Source organism: Sorex fumeus, unplaced genomic scaffold, assembly GCF_029834395.1.
Source record: "Sorex fumeus unplaced genomic scaffold, SorFum_2.1 ptg000092l, whole genome shotgun sequence".
Taxonomy (NCBI): Eukaryota; Metazoa; Chordata; class Mammalia; order Eulipotyphla; family Soricidae; genus Sorex; species Sorex fumeus.
Window position 1 is genome coordinate 8039698 of NW_026606149.1, and position 20375 is coordinate 8060072.

General features: G+C 42.2%; 1 protein-coding gene across 7 annotated transcripts in view; it reads right to left on the reverse strand.

Moving 5' to 3' along the window:
- Positions 1-20375, reverse strand: part of NETO1 (neuropilin and tolloid like 1) — a 212517-nt gene that overhangs the window by 87907 nt on the left and 104235 nt on the right. For all 7 annotated transcript variants that reach the window (XR_008794933.1, XM_056131496.1, XM_056131495.1 and 4 more), the window contains one exon: positions 10295-10408. Coding sequence is in view for 6 of the 7 variants with exons in the window: in XM_056131496.1 (XP_055987471.1) it covers positions 10295-10408 (114 nt within the window). In the remaining variant the exon portion in view is untranslated. The remainder of the gene's footprint in view (positions 1-10294; positions 10409-20375) is intronic.

A 20375-nucleotide genomic window follows, 5' to 3' on the forward strand; every position in this document is an offset into this window, starting at 1 on the left:
CGATTCCCAGCATCCCATATGGTCCCCCAAGCATCCTCAGGAGTAATTCCTGAGTGCAGAGCCAGGAGTAACCCTTGAGCATCGCCGGGTGGGACACCGCCCCCCCCCAAAAAAAAACAGTGCCACACAGGGTCCCCCGTGTTCTGCCAGGTTTAACACACAGCTATGGAAATGCGCTTGTTTTTGAAATTCTTCATCTTTTTTTAGTAAAAAACTCAGTCTTTGAGTCCTCTGAGCTCCCGAGAAGAAGGAGTTAAGCCAGGGGGTACAGACCACACTGACTTCCTCTCTCGAAAGCTGAGTCGGGACTGGGGGGAGGGGGCACAAGTCACCAGCATTTTCCCAACTCCCGGGATCCTGATCGCAAACCCCATGTTGGAGGCAGGGGCGGCTCTGACTTTGGGAACTCTGAAGGTCCCAGCGTCCGCTATTAGCAACAGAAACTGGATTCCAGGCTCAGCAGGCAAAGCACAGACCAGAGAGCACTTTCCAGCTCACTCCAAGTGGACTCAGGGACAAACCGAGAAAACAAAAGGTTTCGCCCCGTCCAACTGCCATTTTTCTTCAATGCCCCCTTTGAAGTGACCGGCCTTTGTTGCCATTGACGCTATCAACCTCAGCATCAATGCAGAAGTTTGTCCATGACATTTTTACGAAACAGCCCTGCAGGCTTGACTCTTAGAAAGTTATTTTAGTATAATACCTAGACTGAAGTTTATTTGAAATAGGACATTAAATAGTAAGAAAAAGGTTCAAACAAGAAATCTCAAAGCAGACAGAAAGTGTATGGTACGCACTTAAGCTGAGGTTATTAGTACCACAGCAGCAACAGGCCAACCTTTATAGTACTTTTTTGCACACGGCTGGCCTGGCTGACCCAGGTTCGATTCCTCCGCCCCTCTCGGAGAGCCCAGCAAGCTACCGAGAATATCTCACCCACACAGCAAAGCCTGGCAAGCTACCCATGATGTATTTGATATGCCAAACACAGTAACAATGATCTCACAATGGAGATGTTACTGGGCCCGCTTGAGCAAATCGATGATCAATGGGAGGACAGTGACAGTGCCAGTGACAATTTTCACATAAGAAATCAGGAAATTGGCAGCTTCTGAAAGTCTTCCTACCTCAGACAAGTAACTAAGGTAGACTCAAAGACTCCTTGGACAGAGATTAAATTTAGTTGGTGCAGCACGTGGAAGAATTTATGCTCCTGGCCATTGCCACAAATAATAAGCAATAACCTGAAAATTCTTGGGAGTTAAGATCTAAGTGTGAGGCCAAGAGGGATGGGCAGATAAGCCATGAGAACAGGAGAGAGACGGGGTTCTTGATGAAACGTGGTCCTGGGCTCACGGTGTTCAGGAGCAACAGCACAGACAGACCCACAGAAGCTGTCAGGCCCAGTCAAGTCCACATCTAGAGAAAAGTCAATAACTGCATAAAGTCTTGGGGAGGGATGATGTATTCATTAACATAGAATGTTTGTAAAATACCACAATAAATATATAAAGGCCCTCCCGTTGATCGTCGATTTGCTCGAGCGGGCCCAGTAACGTCTCCATTGGAGACTTTGTTGTTACTGTGTTTGGCATATCAAATACTCTCGGTAGCTTGCCGGGCTCTCCGAGAGGGGCGGAGGAATCGAACTCGGGTCAGCCATGTTGGCCGCTTGTAAGGCGAACGCCCTACCCACTGTGCTATCGCTCCAGCCCAATTCTCTGCATGCTGTGGATTTATAAAAAAAACAAAATTGCAATTTAGACAAGCACATCAGCATCCCCTAAAATGCACAGGAAGTGCTAAGAGAGGGCAAGGTATCAGATGGAGAAGTAGACAGAAAAACTTCAAACCAGGGTCTTCTTCCCCTCCCAGGTCAGTCAAGCTGCCAGTACTTGAACCCAGGAACTGGTTTTCTTCAAACAAGCGCCCTGGGCACCCTCTAGGCCCTGGGTCTCCCACCAGCCCTGAGCCTCTTCCTTTTCATCCCCAACACTGTGCCTGTCTTTTTCCCCTCCCAGCTGGCACCCCCCCCAACACACCAGGTAGCTGTGGGGCGTGGCCTCTTCAGAAGTGGGTGTGGCTTCTGTAGAAGTGGGTGTGGACTATTTTTAGGCGGGCCAACACTCACGCAGCTGCAGGTAGCTTAATCATTCCAAGAAATCTAGTGTATCATCTCAGTCCCCATACCTCCACAGCAACTTGAAGAAACAACACAAATCCCCACTACGTGGGGAGGATGTTGAAGAGTCCAGCAGCCTCAGTAAAAGGCCTCTCTGAGAAAGAATTCAGATACGAAGTAATGAAGATGTTCAATGGACTCAATAAAACAGTCAGACAGATATCCAGTAACATGACAGAAACAATCAAGAAATTACGGAAAGAAATGAGACCAGAAATTGAAAAGCTACACACAGAATTGTCACGAATAAAAGATTCCATAGATGAAATAAAAAACTCAGTCTGTGCACTCAACAGTAGAATGGTCACAGCTGAAGACAGAATTAGTGAGCTGGAAGATCAACAGCACCAAGCTAACAGGCAACAACAAACAATGGCAAGAGACCTCAAAATTGCTCGAGAGCAAATCAGAGTCCTAGGAGATGATGCCAAGAGGAACAACATTAGAATCATTGGAGTACCAAAAGTTCAGAGAAACAATCCCAGTGAAAAAGCCACGGTCAAACAAATCATTGCTGAAAAATCCCCAGAGCTCGATAATGCAGCCATTCAGATTCAAGGAACCCGAAGGGTACCAGCTAAAACAGACCCTAACAAAAACACTCCAAGACATATTATAGTTAGAATGATGGATGCTGCCAATAGAGACACAATACTGCAAGCAGCAAGATCAAAAAGGAAATCACATACAAAGGAGCATCCCTTAGATTCACACCAGACCTATCAGAGGAAACCCTCCAAGTCCGAAGGCAATGGTGGGATATAGCAAAAAAAAAAAAACTCACCGAAATGAATGCTTCACCAAGAATACTCTATTCGGCTAAACTCTCACTCAAACTCAGAGGAATGGTACACTATTTTCTAGATAAACAGCAGCTCAGGAACTTCATAGACTCAAAACCAAACCTATAAGAAGGGCTAAAAGAGATACTGTAAGACTAGACAAACCCTACAAGCACATCAGACCCTTACAGAAAGATGACACAAAACCCCATAACAATAATCCCTGTCAACATCAATGGTCTAATTTCATCAATTAAGAGACACAGAGTGGCAAAATGGATTCAGAGACAGAACCCAATATTCTGCTGCCTACAAGAACCTCATCTGAACAGTCAGAGTAAACACAGACTCAAAATTAAAGGATGGAAAACAATCCTGCAAGGAAACGGGTCCCTCAAAAAAGCTGGGGTGGCTATATTAGTATCCGACAACATAACTTTCAGGTTGAAAAAAATGAGAAGGGACAGTGAAGACCATTTTCTATTCATCAAGTGATATATACAACAAGAGGAAATCACACTCTTAAATACATACACACCTAATGAGGGAACAACTAGATATTTAAAACAACTGCTAACAGATTTTAAAGAGGACATTGCTAGCAATACAATAGTAGCCAGACACTTCAACATTGCCTTATCACCTCTTGATAGATCAAGAACAAAATTCAGCAAGGAAACATTGGCTTTGAAAGGGGATTTCATCATTTTCATTTCATCATCCTGTTATTCGTCGATTGCCTCGAGCAGGCCCCAGTAACGTCTCTTTCATCCTAGCCCTGAGATTATATTCAAGGCTATTTAGGAGAATGAGACCCATCATTGTTACTGGTATTTGGCATATTTGGTATGCCACGGGGAGTTTGCCAGACTCTGCCCTGTGGGCAGGCTACATTCGATAGCCTGCAAGTTTGTCCAAAGTAGGAATGAGACAATAAGATGTCATAAAAAAAAGTTCTGATAAGATGTCAGGATCTGGATTTTATAGTCTCTGAGTCTTGGCCGCTGATGGGATTACACGGCGCCAGGGGGCCAGGTGGTGGGTGTGACCCCCGCCTACTGGAATTTGGAGGATCTGGGTGGAAGATGCTCGACTCCAATTCGAGTAGGCTTGGAGGTCTCGGCCCCGGAACCCATGTGGCTTTGTCCCTCTGCCAGTACCTTCATGTGTGCAGAGAGTGGTCTCAGCATGGTGGTGGCTGGTCCTGGAGGTCTTCGGCTGCGGGAGCCCTGGTCAGGGCGGGGAGGAAAGCTCAACCCGCTCCCCTCCAAGGGGCTCCGGGAAGGAACACCCAGGTGCGGGGGCAGAAGACTGGGGGATATCACAAGAGAAACCAAAGAAATTCAAAAGTTCATCAGAGACTACTCTGAAAGTCTGTATGCAATGAAACAAGAGAACCTGGAAGAAATGGATAAATTCCTGGATTCCTATAATCTCCCAAGGCTGAATCAAGAAGATCTAGAGTACCTGAATAGGCCTATTAACATCAAGGAAATTGAAACTGTAATCAATAGTGTTCCCCAAAACAAAAGCTCAGGCCCAGACGGGTTCACTAGCGATTTTTTCCAAACATTTGAAGAGGATCTATTGCCAGTTCTTCTCAAGCTTTTCTAGGAAATTGAAGAAACAGAAACTCTCCCCAACAGTTTCTATGAAGCCCATTATCTCTCTAATACCAAAAAGGAAACAAAGACACCACAAGAAAAGCAAACTACAGGCCAAAATCCCAATAAACACAGACCCGAAGATTCTCAACAAAATACTAGCAAATAGAATTCAACAACTCATCAAAAATATCATACACCATTACAAAGTGGGATTCATCCAGGGGATGCAAGGATGGTTTAACATTTGGAAATCAATCAACATAGTCCATCATATCAACAAAAGAAAAGATAAAAACCATATGATCATATCAATAGATGCAGAGAGAGCATTTGACAAGATCCAGCACCCATTTATGATGAAAACCCTCGACAAAATGGGTATAGAGTGTACTTTCCTCAATATAGTTAAGGCCATCAACTACAAGCCTACAGCAAGCATCATCCTCAATGGGGGAAAAACTAAGAGCCTTCCCTCTAAGATCAGAGATGAGACAAGGATGCCCACTCTCTCTACTGCTGTTCAATATAGTACTGGAAGTACTTGCAATAGCGGTTAGGCAAGAAAAAGATATTAAGGGCATTCAGATAGGAAAGGAAGAAATCAAGCTCTCCCTATTCACAAATGATATGATACTATATTTAGAGAACCCAATAATCTCCACCAAAAAACTCCTAGAAACAATAGGCTTGTATAGTAAAGTTGCAGGCTATAAAATCAATGCCCAAAAGTCCATGGCTTTCCTATATGCAAATAGTGAGAAAGAAGAAAGTGACGTGAAAAAAAATACCATTCACAATTGTGCCCCAGAAAATCAAGTACCTAGGAATCAGATTAACTAAGGAAGTAAAGGATTAGTACAAAGAAAACTACAAAACACTACTGTAGGAAAGAAAAGCAGACACGAAAAAAAGGGAAGATATCCCCTGCTCATGGATCGAGAGAATTAACACTGTCAAAATGGCAATACTTCCCAAAGCATTGTACAAATTCAATGTGATCCCTATAACGATACCCATGACATTCTTCAAAGAAATGGAGCAAACACTCCTGAAATTCATATGGAACAATAAGCACTCACAAATAGCTAAAGCAATTCTTGGGGAAAAGAAAATGGGAGAAATCAACCTCCCTAACTTCAAATTCTACTACAAAGCAGTAGTAATTAGAACAGCATGGTACTGGAACAAAGGCAGAGCTGCAGACCAATGGAACTGGGTTGAATATACTGACATCTCTCCCCAAACATATGGTCATCTAATCTTTGATAAGGGAGAAAGAAATGTGAAGTGGAGCAAGGAAAGCCTCTTTAACAAACTGTGCTGGCAAAACTGGATGGCTACATGCAAAAAAATGGGCTCAGATCTCTGCCCAACACCATGTACAAAAGTAAGATCAAAATGAGTTAAAGAGCTGGAGAGATAACACAGCGGGTAAGGCATTTGCCTGGCACGCAGCCAGGTTCGATTCCCAGCATCCCATGTGGTCCCCTGAGCACCACCAGGGATAATTCCTGAGTACAGAGCCAGGAGTAAGCTCTGTGCATCACCAGGTTTGGCCCAAAAAGCAAAAAAAGGGCTAAAGACCTCAACATTTGACCAGAATCCATAAGGTACACTGAAGACAAGGTTAGCAAAACCCTCCATGACATTGAAGCTAATGGTATCTTCAAAGATGCCACGCCACTGGCCGAGCAAGTGAAAACAGAGATAGATAAATGGGACTACCTTAAACTAAGAAGCTTCTGCACCTCCAAAGAAACAGTGACCAAAATACAGAGACAGTCTACAGAATGGGAAAGGATATTCGCCCAATACCCATCTGACAAGGGGTTGATCTCAAGAATATACAAAGTACTGGTTGAACTCCACAAGAAGAAAACATCCAACCCCATCAAAAATGGGGTGAAGAAATGAACAGAAACTTTCTCAAAGAAGAAATTGCTAAAAGGCACATGAGAAAATGCTCTACATCATTAATCATCCGGGAGATGCAGATCAAAACCACAATGAGATACCATCTCACACCTCAGAGACTGGCCCACATCCAAAAGAACAAAAGCAACCGATGCTGGCGCGGATGTGGTGAGAAAGGGACACTCCTTCACTGCTGGTGGGAATGTCAACTGGTTCAGTCCTTTGGAAAACAGTAGGGGTGATTCTCAAAAAATTAGAAATTGAGCTCCCATTTGACCCAGCAATACCACTCCTGGGAATATATCCCAGAGAGACAAAAAAGTATAATTGAAGTGACATCTGCACTTGTTTGTGCATTGCAGCACTGTAGCACTGTCCTGTAGCACTGTCCTCCCGTTGTTCATCGATGTGCTTGAGCGGGCATCAGTAACGTCTCCATCGTGAGACTTCCTGTTACTGTTTTTGGCATATAGAATACGTCTCGAGTACCTTGCCAGGCTCTGCTGTGCGGACGTGATACTCTCGGTAGCTTGCCGGGCTCTCTGAGAGAGGTGGAGGAATCGAACCTGGGTCAGCTGTGTACAAGGCAAACACCCTATCCACTGTGCTATTGCTCCAGCCCCTCATTGCAGCACTCTTTACAATAGCCAGAATCTGGAAAAAACCTGAGTGCCCGAGAACAGATGACTGGTTAAAGAAACTTTGGTACATCTACACAATGGAGTACTATGCAGCTGTTAGAAAAGATGAAGTCATGAAATTTACATACAAGTGGTACTACATGGAAAGTATCATGTTAAGCGAAATGAGTAAGAAAGAGAGGGATAGACATATAAAACTGCATTCATCTGGGGAACATAAAGTAACAAAACAGGAGACTAACAACCAAGAATAGCCAAGATAAGTACTAGGAGGTTCACTCCATGGCTTGGAGGTCAGCCGCACACGCTAGGGGATAAGGCAGCTCAGATAGAGAAGGGAGCACCAAATAAAGGGTGTTGGGAGGATCCTCCCAGGATGGGAGATGTATGCTGAAAGTAGATTTTAGACCGAACATGATTGCCACTCAATGCCTCTTTTGCAAACCACAGCATCCAAAAGGAGAGAGAGAACAAAAGGGAATGCCTTGTCACAGAGGCAGAGTGGGATGGGGGGGTATGGGGGGGGAAGGGATACTGGGATCAGTAGTGGTGGAAAATGGGCACTGGTGGAGGAATGGGTACTCGATCATTATATAATTGAAACCCAAGCACAAAAATGTGTAAGTCTACAACTGTACCTCATGGTGTTCCACTAATAAAAACTTTAAAAAAAAAAAAGAAAAATTTTAGAACCGCCATTCAAAATATGCTCAAGATATCAATAGATATGAATAAACAGTAAAGTAAAACATGAGAATAATGTATCATCAGATAAATGATCAATTAACATGCAGATGTTATAAAATGAAAAAAAAGTGCAAAATCTAGAACTAAACAGCACAATCACTGAAATGAAGTTACATTTCCATGATTTAAGATACATTTGAGATAAGAGAAGAGTGTGCTATCAAATTTGAAGGTAGATAAATGAAAATTATAAATTGAAGAAGTGAAAATAAGAATCAGAATAATAAATAAAACCTTAGAATAAATGAGACAAAGCCTCCAACAGACCTGCATCTTCTTATGTATGTATAACAAGGAAAGGAGAAAAAGTAACAGAAAACAAAAATTAAATTAAATTTGAAATGTCCCCAGTTTTCTGTTCAAATATACATTCAAGTATTTCAACAGACTCCAGTAAGAGAAACACAGATAATCATACTCTGACAGATAATATTAAATATACTAAAAACAAAGAAAAATGAAAGCAATAAAAGAAAATAACTCCTCACATAGAAAGAAGCACCAGTACCAGCAATACTGATTCATCATAAGAAATTATGAAAACATCAGGGAAAAGTAGGATTCATTCAATGTACTGTAGTCTAAACTAATGGGAAGCTATCCATTAAGAAACCCAATGGCAGATGATACTTAAAAATTAGCGTAAAATCTGGGGCTGGAGTGATAGCACAGCAGGTAGGGCGTTTGCCTTGCACGCGGTCAACCCGGGTTCAATTCCCAGCATCCCATATGGTCCCCTGAGCACCGCCAGGGGTGATTCCTGAGTGTAGAGCCAGGAGTAACCCTTGAGCATTGCCAGGAGTTACCCAAAAAGGAAAAAAAAATAGCATAAAATAAAGACAAGCACAAATAAAATACTAATGTTGAAAGACATGACTTACAAGAAATATTAAAGAAAATTATTGGGATTGAAAGCACGAGACTCCAAATGTAATTGAAATGTACATGAAAATATTACACAGACACTGGATAAAACATTAAATAACTACTGCCCTTAAAGGCTATTAAGTAAATAATTATCCAGGAGAGTTTAGTTAGGTATTTCTCTCTCTATTTGTTTTTGTGTGAAGTACGACAGGTGAAAGGTGTGAGGGAGAGAGCGGAGAAGTGAGGGGCTCAGAGGGATCACAGGTTTCCTCAGAACAGAAATAAGCAAGAAAATAAACATGGGGACGAGCAATTGGGATATGACAAGAGAGCAGACTTGAAGGCGTGAAGAGGAAGCCTAAATGTTTCTTCCTTTTCTTTTCAAAAAGGTCATTATGTTTTACAGAGTCATATGATGTATATAATTGCTGAACTATAATTTATGGACCTAAAATTATTGGTATTGCCAATACGTATGTAATGAGAGAAAACCACACTGATTAAAAACCATCAGGTGACAATTGTAAGCCAAGAAACAGATGAAGAGCTCAGAAATAGATAATTAGAAGGCTTAAGAAACTCAGTGAACGCATGTGTCCTCTGTTCCCCTCTTAACTTCGTCAAAGACATGAAATCATTAAGTAATGATTGAAGTAATGTATTCTTTGACTTTTCAGCATGTAGATACACACACAAATACATACATACATACACACACACACACACACACACATATATATATATATTAGAATAAACAGAAGGTGAGGACAGGATCTTTTAGAAATACTACTCACTGGAATCAAAGTTATTTTATATCATAAACCCAAAGCAACCAATCAGAAAAAGAGCACCAAAAGTATGTTAAAAAAAATACTAGAGTGATTCAAATGCAGCACTGCACTGTCCTCCCATTGTGATCAATTTGCTCGAGCAGGCACCAGTAACATCTCCATTGTGAGACTTGTTACTGTTTTGGGCATATCAAACATGCCTTGGGGAGCGTGCCAGGCTTTGCCGTGCGGGCAAGATATTCTTGGTAGCTTGCCGAGCTCTCCGAGAGGGGCAGAGGAATCAAACAAGAGGAAAAGGGAATAAAATTACATGAGACTTATGAAAATAAGCATAAATACAATATAATTATTTGCATTAAGCATAACTAGAATGATGCATGAATGAACTTCTGCAGCTGCACCCAGTGTTCAGTGCAAGAAAACTGGAATAAATGAGCAGGGTGGGACACATAAAAGCACCCAGGAGTATTGGAAACAAGTCAGACCTTAACTTCAAGAACTTCAGCTTCTTTCTGAACTGCAGTTTCTAATAGAAATATCAGTGTCAAGTATAATAGAGGCAAATTAACTTTCGGTCTCAGCAGGAATAAGGCTAATAATAATTCCTATTTAAAAACTTTAAAAATATACTACATACCCAGAACTGGGAAAAAGTTAAGACTATCTTTGTTTAAGACTATCTTATACACACACCACTGTCATCAACTTACACCCCTTCCTCATGTGGGGCTGAGGGTTGCAAATTTGAAAGACTAATCATTACCTTTACAGTGATTTTCATCCCAAGGATACACACAATTCTGTAGTCCGTTGCAAACCAATGTATTGTTAATACACATGTTACTATGGCAGAAGAAAGTATTGCCTTCACAGGGAGCTGCAATCAAGAAGAACAATATGGAAAGAGGTTATAACTGATGAGAAAGAGTAAGACACATTACAAATCTAAAAACAGAAAGAACAGAATGATAACTTGCTGTGACAGTATGATCAACAGTTTGACAGTTTCTCCGAGGCATTACCTGCCTGGTGATTATGCCTGTGTCGCTAACCAACATTGATATTTGTCTAGAAAAGTTCAGTTTAATTATTGTGTAAGTGAAGGGGGTTCATGCATGAAAATAAAGTCATTGCAAATAAGGCTCTTTTTAACCTGGCACATTCATTTTTCAACAATTCAGTATCGAGACCAGAGAGATAGTACAGTGGCTAAGGCAATTGTTCGCATGCAATGACCTGGGTTTGATATATATATATATCGATATATATATATATCGATATATATATATATATCACATATTATCCCTGAGTTCTGCTAGGATAAATCCTTGAGCACAGAACCAGAAGCAAACCCAAAGCATTTCAGGGTATGGCCCAAACGGGAAGAAACAAAAAAGAAGTCAATTGTCTACCCACGTGTAAAATACTATACACAGAAATTCCTTTTAAAAAATTAAATTTATTCAAAGAATCATAAAGATGTGGTTATATATACAGAATACAATACTATACAGCTATAAGAAATGATGTCACTTTGTCACTGTCACTGTCCTCCCGTTGTTCATTGATTTACTCAAGTGGGCCCAGTAACGTCTCCATTTTTTTTATTTTTTAATTTTCATTAGTGAGACATCATGAGGTACAGTTGTAGACTTACACATTTTTGTGCTTGGGTTTCAATTATACAATGATCAAATACCCATCCCTCCACCAGTGCCCATTTCCCACCATCACAGATCTCAGTATCCGTCCCAGCCCCCAGCCCCCCATCCCACCCTACCTCTGTGGCAGGGCATTCCCTTTTGTTCTTTCTCTCTTATTGGGTGTTGTGGTTTGCAAAAGAGGCAATGGGTGACAATCATGTTTGGTCTATAATCTACTTTCAGCATGCTTCTCCCATCCTGGGAGGATCCTCCCAACACCTTTATTTGGTGCTCCCTTCTCTATCTGAGCTCCCTTTTCCCCTAGCATGTGTGGTTGGCCTCCAAGCCATTTTGAGACCTGTTGTTACTGTGTTTGGCATATTGAATACATCACGGGTAGCTTGCCAGACTTTGCCATGCAGGAGAGATACTCTCGGTAGCTTGCCAGACTCTCCGAGAGGGGCAGAGGAATCGAACCTGGCTTGGCTGGGCTGGCTGCACGCAAGGCAAAGGCCCTACTGCTGTGCTATAGCTCCGGAACTAAAAGACATCATATTAAATGAAATAAACCAAAATGTTAAATGAAGTAAGGATAAAACCAAGAGGATATCACTTGTATGTGGTATTTTGAACAAACTGGATGTGGGAATGTAATATTTTAATGGGGGGGATGTTCAGAACAACCTTGGTCCCAGAGTACAGAAGAAAAGAAAGAGTTGGGGGGAGGAGGAGAGAGCAGATGAAAAGCAATGGGGGGCAGGTGAGGAAACTCGGGTACAAAGGTGGAGTTGAGCCAAGAATCCAAATCTCAGAGGCAACAACACTGAAACCAGGAGACCCAAACTGTAACAACTGAACTTACAAAGGTGCTTGTCAAGAGGGCTGGCTGGAGACAGGAGGGGGTGTGTGTATGTGTGTGTGTTTGGGGGGTGTGGGCGGGCTAGAGGGGGTGGTGTGGCAGGAACCTAGGAGGGGGAGCATTACTGGAAGGAAGTTGACACTGGTGGTGGGATTGGTGTATGTCTAAAACTCAACTATGAATAACTTTGTAAATCACTGTGCTTTAGTCAGTTGATAAAATAACAGTGATTTACAAAGCTGCTGACAGGTGAGCTCTAGGCACGTAATATTTCAACACCAATCCTATACCGGCGTCAACTTCCTGCCACCGGGTCTTCCCATGCTCCATCTTCTCCTCCCCCTCTCCACCATACGTGTCCCCTTGACATGCACGCTCCAAAGTTCAGTGGTTGAAGCTTAGATCTCATATCCACAGTGTTGCTGGGTCTGTGTTGTGGGTGTGTAACTATACCAATCTCCCACATAACCAGCATAACCAAAGCTTCCTATCCCCATTCCTACATGGCTTCCCTTTCTCGTCTTCTTCCTTCCCTCACTGATTTCTTTCCTCCTCAGTCCTTCTCCGCCCTGAACTCTGGGGTCAAGAGTGACCCAGACATCCCTCTTCCTATTTATATTTATAAATATAAGTTTAGCTTTTGTGTGTGTGAGCCAAGAGACTTAATTAGAATAACTTTTAAAAGCATAGGCTTATAAAATTCTACTTGAAAAAGGTACAATATAAAATCAATCATATAGTATTATCTAAATATAATGGGAAATTATTTCCTGAAATTCAGATCCGGAGCAATCCTGAACAACGTCCACCAACAGACTCTTCATTCTGCTGGTCAACATTCAACACACATACGGGGCTGTAAGAAAACTACTTCTCTCTGTCTTTCCTCTCGTTTTATCTCTTTTTGGGGTGGGGGGTATGGGGTAGGGCCACACTGGAGACACCCAGGGACTACACCTGGCTCTTCCCTCAGGAATCACTCCTAGAGTTCAGGGGGATTAAACCTAGGTCAGCCCCATGGGAGGCCAGGGTCCTACTTTCTCTATGACCTCAATCAAGTCTACCTTTCATTATTTAGCACACAATGGTCCATGCTTTTCAGAGCACACTTAGGGCATTAATAGGTAAACTACCCAAGATGGCATTACATGTTTGGCACAGAAATAGAGAAATAGCAAACAGTTTAATATATTTAATATATATATACATAAACATTATACAAATATTATGGCTTCCATATAATAGTTATGTGGCAAAGTATAATGTTAAGAATGACTTCAATACTAGGGAAAAGATATTTCTATCATTCTAAGAGTAATAAAATATTCAAAAGAATGAATATATTCAGAAAATAATAAAGATATAAAATAATCTTTATTATTCTATGAATATTATTGATATGAATATAATAGATAATAAATACGTATTTAATAATAATTTAATGACTTAATATTTAATGATACTGAATAAATATATTATTCTATATAATATGAACAATATAAATAATATAAAATCATGAAGATATTCAAAATATAGATTACTGCTGCTATAGAAATTATATCTATTGATAGTAGTTTGTGCATTTTTCCAGTTTTACACTTTGACATATTTTTGTGCAAGAGATCAAACCCAGGGCCTCAACCCGGGAAGTGTGTTCTCAGCATTGAGTCCATGGTCGGCCCCTGAAGATAGTGCTTTAGAGCTAACTTTGGTTCTCACATTTGTTTCTACTCTTTTAATTTTTGGGGTTGTTCTGATTTTGCTTTAGAGGTCACTCCTGGTGGTGCTCAGGGCTTCCTTGTGGCTCTGCTCGCAGGGATTTCTCCTGGAGAGTCTTGGGGACCAGGTGTGGTGTTGGGTTGGGCGGGGTTGGCCGTGTGCAATGCAAGTACCTGCCTGCTGAACTATCCATAGGCCCTTGCTGTAGGCTTTTCAGATGACAGTTCTACAACCTTCGGTAGGACAAGCCTATGACACAAAGGTTACTATACAGAAAACACATCATTTACAGTGGCTCCTCTACTCGCGAGGCTTTGGTGATCGCTATTACCTAAACACAGCAACCATGTTAAAAACATTTTACTCTCTTGAGGCTGGGGAGACAGTACTGTGGGTAGGATGCTTGCCTTGTCTGTGGTGAATCTGGGTTTGATCTCTGGTACCTGTTGTGCACCTGAGCCCCACCAAGAGAGATCTCTGAGCAGAGCTAGGAGTAAGCTCTAAGCACTACCAGATGGGCCTCAGACCACAAAACACATCTATTACAACAAGATATTAAAGGTATTCTGGAAAGTCACCTATTGAATCAATTTGCTTATTAATTCAAATGGCAATAAAATATTTTACACAAGATACCTTAGTATATTTTCACACTCCTAGAGAAATGTTTACGAAAACAAAACACCCAAGCTTAAGAACCCAGATAATGACCAATATAAAAACTAGCTCAAGTGATTCCTTCTGATTTCCCATGCCTTCCCTTCCCAGAAAGAGCGGGAAATTATTCTTCCCGGTCCTTGGCTAGACTCAGGATTCCTGTTTACAGACTCAAAAACAGAAACAAATAAGGCAACAGATAGAAGTCATTTTACAAATTAGTAAACTTGGAGTTTAATGTTTAGTAACATTGTGCTTAGTTTAACATTTGCTATAACCCTTTATTGGCTAGTGACTTGTTATGTATCGAATAAAACTTTGATCCTGTAAAATAAACCGATATATTATTGTAAAAAGGATGCTCTGTATTAAGCACCTGCATTGAAATTCCTGTTGTTGCTTGTATTGGCTTTTGCAAATCTGAGATGGTCTGTTAAGTCGAAAATGAATATTGCCAAAATCATATGCGCAGAACAGAAAGAAGTTTTCTGCCAATAGATTGGAAGGTTTGCAAAATGCTTCAGTAGCAAACGGAAAACATACTGGTACCCACCAAATTGCAGCAATTCTGAAAGTACTTCTCCCAGGATCTTTAAATAGTTATTTATCAGCTTTCCAAAAAGAATTGAAAAACTACTATGATTACTATTAAAGAGAAAAACTACTATGATTACTATTAAAGAGAATGGGTTAGCTAAAATAATAAGCAAATAAAAGTGATTTTGCATTCTGTAACTAAAGTACAGAATGCAAAATCTGTACTTCTAATGCAGAGAAGTCATACATTAGATGTTCATCGAGAATTTCATTTCAAATAATATAAATATGATTCTTTTCCTAGATTTGCTCTTTGTCCTTTGTGGAAATGTCTGAAAACAATCTATGCACCTGCACTTAGAAATTCCTTAGCAGAATGGTATCTCTTGTCAGGCGTGGGTTAGAGTAATCTCCAAGCCAGCATTAATGAAGTGAGCCAGTAGTAGAAGAAGAAACACAGGATGGGGAGAGTGGGGGGATCATTTACATGTGGCGTGTAGAATAATTGGATGAGGGAATGCGATCTTTTAAAGGGGGATGACTTGATTAACCTTGTCTCTGGAGTATAGGGAGGAGAAGGGAAAAAGAGGCGGGAGTGAAGAAGGAAGGAGGAGAAGAGACAGAGGAGAAGGAACAAGACCAGGTCAGGGGGCCAGGTACAGAGGTGGAGTTAAGGACGGAGCCAAACATCTCCACCACAGAGGTGACAGCACTGACACCAGGAGACCCAAATGGTAACAACCCAAATGAGAAAAGGGCCTGTCGAGAGGACAGGCTGGGATATGGGAGGGAACATGGTGGAGAGAAGTTGACACTGGTGGAGAGATCAAAAACTTAAAAATATTATATATCTAAAATGCAACATCATGGGCCTAGCGGGTAGGATGTTTGCCTCACACGCAGCTAACCTGGGTTCAATTCCCAGCATCCCGTATAGTTCCCCGAGAACCACCAGGAGTAATTCCTGAGTGCAGAGCCAGGAGTAACCCCTGTGCATCACCGGGTGTGGCCCAAAAAGGAAAAATAAGCAAATAAATAAATAAAATGCAACATTGAATGTCTAAAACTCAGTTAGGGATGACTTCGTAAGTCACAGTGTTTTAATAAAATTTGAAAAAATAAAACCCTTTTATATCCAACCTAGTAATGCCCTCGACCAACACGAACATGAACAATAACTAACTACCTTAGAAAGTTACTTTGCCCAGCTTTTTAGTTTCATAGCAATTGGGAGGGGGTCAGTCCTGAAGGTGCTTGAAAGCTCTTCTATGTTAAGGGTCAAGCCAGAGTTGGCTGAGAGCGAGGAAAGATCCTTCCCACTGAAGTGTTTTTCAAATCCCGTCTCTGAGTATTGGTGACGTCTCAGATCTCACACCCCACTTGGCTAGGAGAATCTGTGGAACATTCCATTTCTGAAAACAAATGTTCTGTTCTTATTTTCACTTTTATTTTTCATTGAAGTCACACGATAGCATCACGTGAGTTTCGGATGCACATAGACTAGCATCTATATGTTCTGCATTCTTCTCTGGAGTAAGGGCGGACACCAAGTGGTCACCGTCAAATGAAGGATGCCTATGCCAGCACAATATTGCTCTGCATCTAGCGTACTAAGGTACAAAAGAACCCGGACACTAGAGCACTTCCTAAGGTGTCTGCCTGCCTCACCCCCTCCTGCACCTACATCCTCACCCCCACCACACCCCCCCCCCAAACACAAGGTTGTCCTTTATAGCAGCGTGAGAGGTGACACTGAATATGAACAAAGCTTAGAGAACGCTTCTCTTGGACCATTGGAACTGGAGTGGCTAAGGCCAGTAGGGATGGATAATGTCCCAGAGAGAACGCTACCCCCTGACCCAGACTCAGTGACCCCATCTGTACAATGGGGATCCTGATGAGACTCACCCAATGGATTTAATGCTGTGAGGTTGGCTGGCAGGGCAGCCCCATGGGCACCGTGGTCTGGTTGTGGCAGAAGCTGTTTGAGGAGAGTGTCGTAAGAGGGGAGGTTGGGGGCAGCTGCCTGGAAGTGAGCCCAGCTGTGCCTTTCGAAGGTGTATGACCTTGAGCCCATTAAACCAAGCGGTTTCCAGACTCAGCTTCTAAATCTATAGCCGGGATAAGCTTCATGCATTAAGTTGTTGCAATAACTGATATGATAAACCTTTCATTTTATTTTTTTCTTTTTGGGTCACACCCAGCAATGCTCAGGGGTTACTCCTGGTTCTTCACTCAGGAATTACTCCTGGTGGTGCTCAGGGGACCATATGGGAGGCTGGAAATTAACCCAGGTCGGCCACATCCAAGGCAAATGCCCTACCCACTGTGCTATCTCGCCAGCCCCTGATAAACCTTTTCAAAAACAATGCTAGCAATGGTCAAGTCATATAAAATAAATATACGTTCATTACTTTTTAATTACTACAATTGCAAGGAAATACAAAAGACCATGGAAACGGGATGCTGAAGTTAAGAAGCTAAATATTAAGCTTTCTGACTCAAGAAGTGAAGCTGAACATTCACTGGTCTGTGCTGACAGGAAGTGCAAGTGCACAGCTGAAGAATAGGGCATATGGTCAGGGTGCAGGAGATCTGCTCAAAACCATCGCGATAAAAACGGAGGCGTTTGCTCTTAGATGCAACAGAAGCAAACCAGATAGGTATTACGTACCTAGATAAACAAAGTAATTTCAGGGCTCTCAGTACATCGACCCGTCACATTCGCAAGGAGTACCGGAACCCTGAGGCGCTCAGCACTTGAGGGTAACTGACCGACCCACCAGTACAAGACAGATAATGCGCCATGGCCAGGCCTCCACCGCTTCTGCGCGTCCAGCTGAGTGGTACACCTGGGTGCAGTTCCCACTCCCAAGCATCCTGGGGTAGGATCACTTGTGCAAAATAGAAAATAATGTAGTGGCTCATGAAATATCATTTCTTCAAACATGTCTGGAGGAACTTGAGTGCATGTCCCAGCTCCCAAACACACCAGTGTAAGGTCACTTGTACAAAATACGAGAATAAAGTAATGGGTAATAAAGTATCCCTTCCTCAAACATGTCTGGGGGAATATTTACTTTAATGATTTTCCCTCAAGTCCCTGTTGAAGAACCACAGTGATTCACTTTATGGAAGATCAATCCAACATAATAAGCTGGCTTCTCCTGCCCATGATTCACAGAATGGTTTTAAATTAATTCTGGTACTGCATAGAGTAGTGCAACAATGGTGATGCAAATAAGTAAATTCGGAACTTGTATAATTAAGGATTTTATTTCCTTTCCCTCCCGAAAGGCATTGGATGAACTTACCAACATCTTCAAATGTGAAAATTGTACCAGGAACCAGAGATCTACTCATTAATAACAGACAGATTCCCAACTCTTTGATTCTGTTCCAAAGTGTCTCAATAATAGATATATTATGAAATGATAGGGGAAAATATTAAGAGATAAAACTGGTAAAATATAAAGTGCACATCATATTTTGGTTCCAAAGCCTCTTACACAAACACTCCCAGAAAATTTCATTAAAAATGCAGATAAAAATGTTAGAAATGGCTGATTTTAGGATATTCACAACTTTCATTTAGGTTTTATTCGAAAAGTAAATGTATATCGATATGTTAACTCCTGTATTGGGCTGGAGTAATAGCACAACAGTAGGGCTTGGGTGCAATCGCCCGGCCAAGCCGGGTTCGATTCCTCTGCCCCTCTCGGAGAGCCTGGCAAGCTACCGAGAGTATTCAATATGCCAAACACAATAACAAGAAGTCTCACAATGGAGATGTTACTGGGCACGCTTGAGCAAATCAATGAACAACGGGTGGACAGGACAGGACAGGAACTTCTGTCTCAGTGCTAATACAGAAACTAACACGCACATTCATACATTTATGAAAGTCTTTAACTTTTTAAGGAAAAACATAAAATACAAATCCATAAAAGTCGATATTCTGGGGAGGAAGCTTTGCTGGGTTTGTACAGCAGGGAGGGCATTTGTCTTGCAGGAGGCAGGCAGGCCTGGGTTCAATCCCTGGCATCCCATAGAATCCTCTGAGCACTGTCAGGAGTAACCCCTGAGAACTGTTGGAAGTAACCCCAAACACAAAAGTAATACATAAAAAAAGAGAGAAAAAGTCAATATTCTGGCCCATAGGTAGAAGATTGAGAAAATAACTGGGGGGTGGGGTGGGGTGGGGAACAGGGTGTGAAAAAAGGATGTTCCAGGGCACATTAATGGGAATGTGAACTTGTACAGCCTCAGGAAAAATGGTTAGAAGTTCTGAAGAAAACATCAAACGGGACCAGGATGCTAGGAGAGACGTTAAGACTCTGAGTTCACGCCCCCAGTACCACATGGAGCCTGATCCCCAGAGCCAACAGGAGTGAACCCCAAACACAAAGCCAGGAGGGTACCAAGCATCACCAAACCAAACCCACTCCCAACCTTCACCCAAATAAACTTCAACCATGTACAGCAGGAATATGCAAGTGGCCAGCAGAGTGTCTCCCGGCGTGTCCTGAGGACAAAGACACACAGAAACCTCTGTTTACCACCAGGTCCTCGCAGCCCAGATCACAGGAACCACTGCAATGCACAGACCCCAGTTTGATTATGACACCCTGCCAGGGTCCCCAGAGCCTCTCCAGGGTCCCCAAAGCCCCGCCAGGGTCCCCTGAGCCACGCCAGGATGAACCCCGGGAACAGAGACAGGAGTAAGCCCTGAGCACTGCTGACTGTGGCCCCAAACCAGCCAAACACACAACCATATAGATGGGGGCGGGGAATAGGGTGGTTACCACACGAGAGGAGAGAAAGGATGGAGGCCTGTCATCAGGACAATTAGCTGGAACTGTGGGAGCGTGCTAGCTCATATGCTGGACAGGCACCCCCTATCCCCATCACTCAAGGGGAACAGAGGGGAGAAAGCACAGCAGTAACACTTTAGTATTCAAAAAAGTGGGCATTTTTTCCACATTCATCCATAAAAAATGATTTTGACGTCATCGTTGTGTTGAAAGATAAAGTATGAACTTCCCCTGTCAGACAAGCTTCTAAGCTGACTGCAGGGTTTTAATTTTAAACTCATGAGTTCTCATTTTAAGCACGAGGGGGCGAGCTTGCACTAGTTTTGGTGCACCAGCTTCATGCCATCAAACTGCTTCACGCCCAAAAGGGCTCAGTGGATTTATTGCTGATTCTTAATAAATGCAACTTTAGTAGAAATACCCGAAAGGAGAAAATTGGAGCCAACCAGAATTAAATGTGAAAGTATGACTTCAAATTCTGTTCTAAAGAGTGAAAAGTAAGAGTCTGAGAGGCAGGATAGTGGATAGGGCACTTGCCTTGCACACAGCTGACCAGGTTTGATCCCCAGCATCCCATGTGGTCTTCCAACCACTGTCAGGAGTGATCCCTGAGCA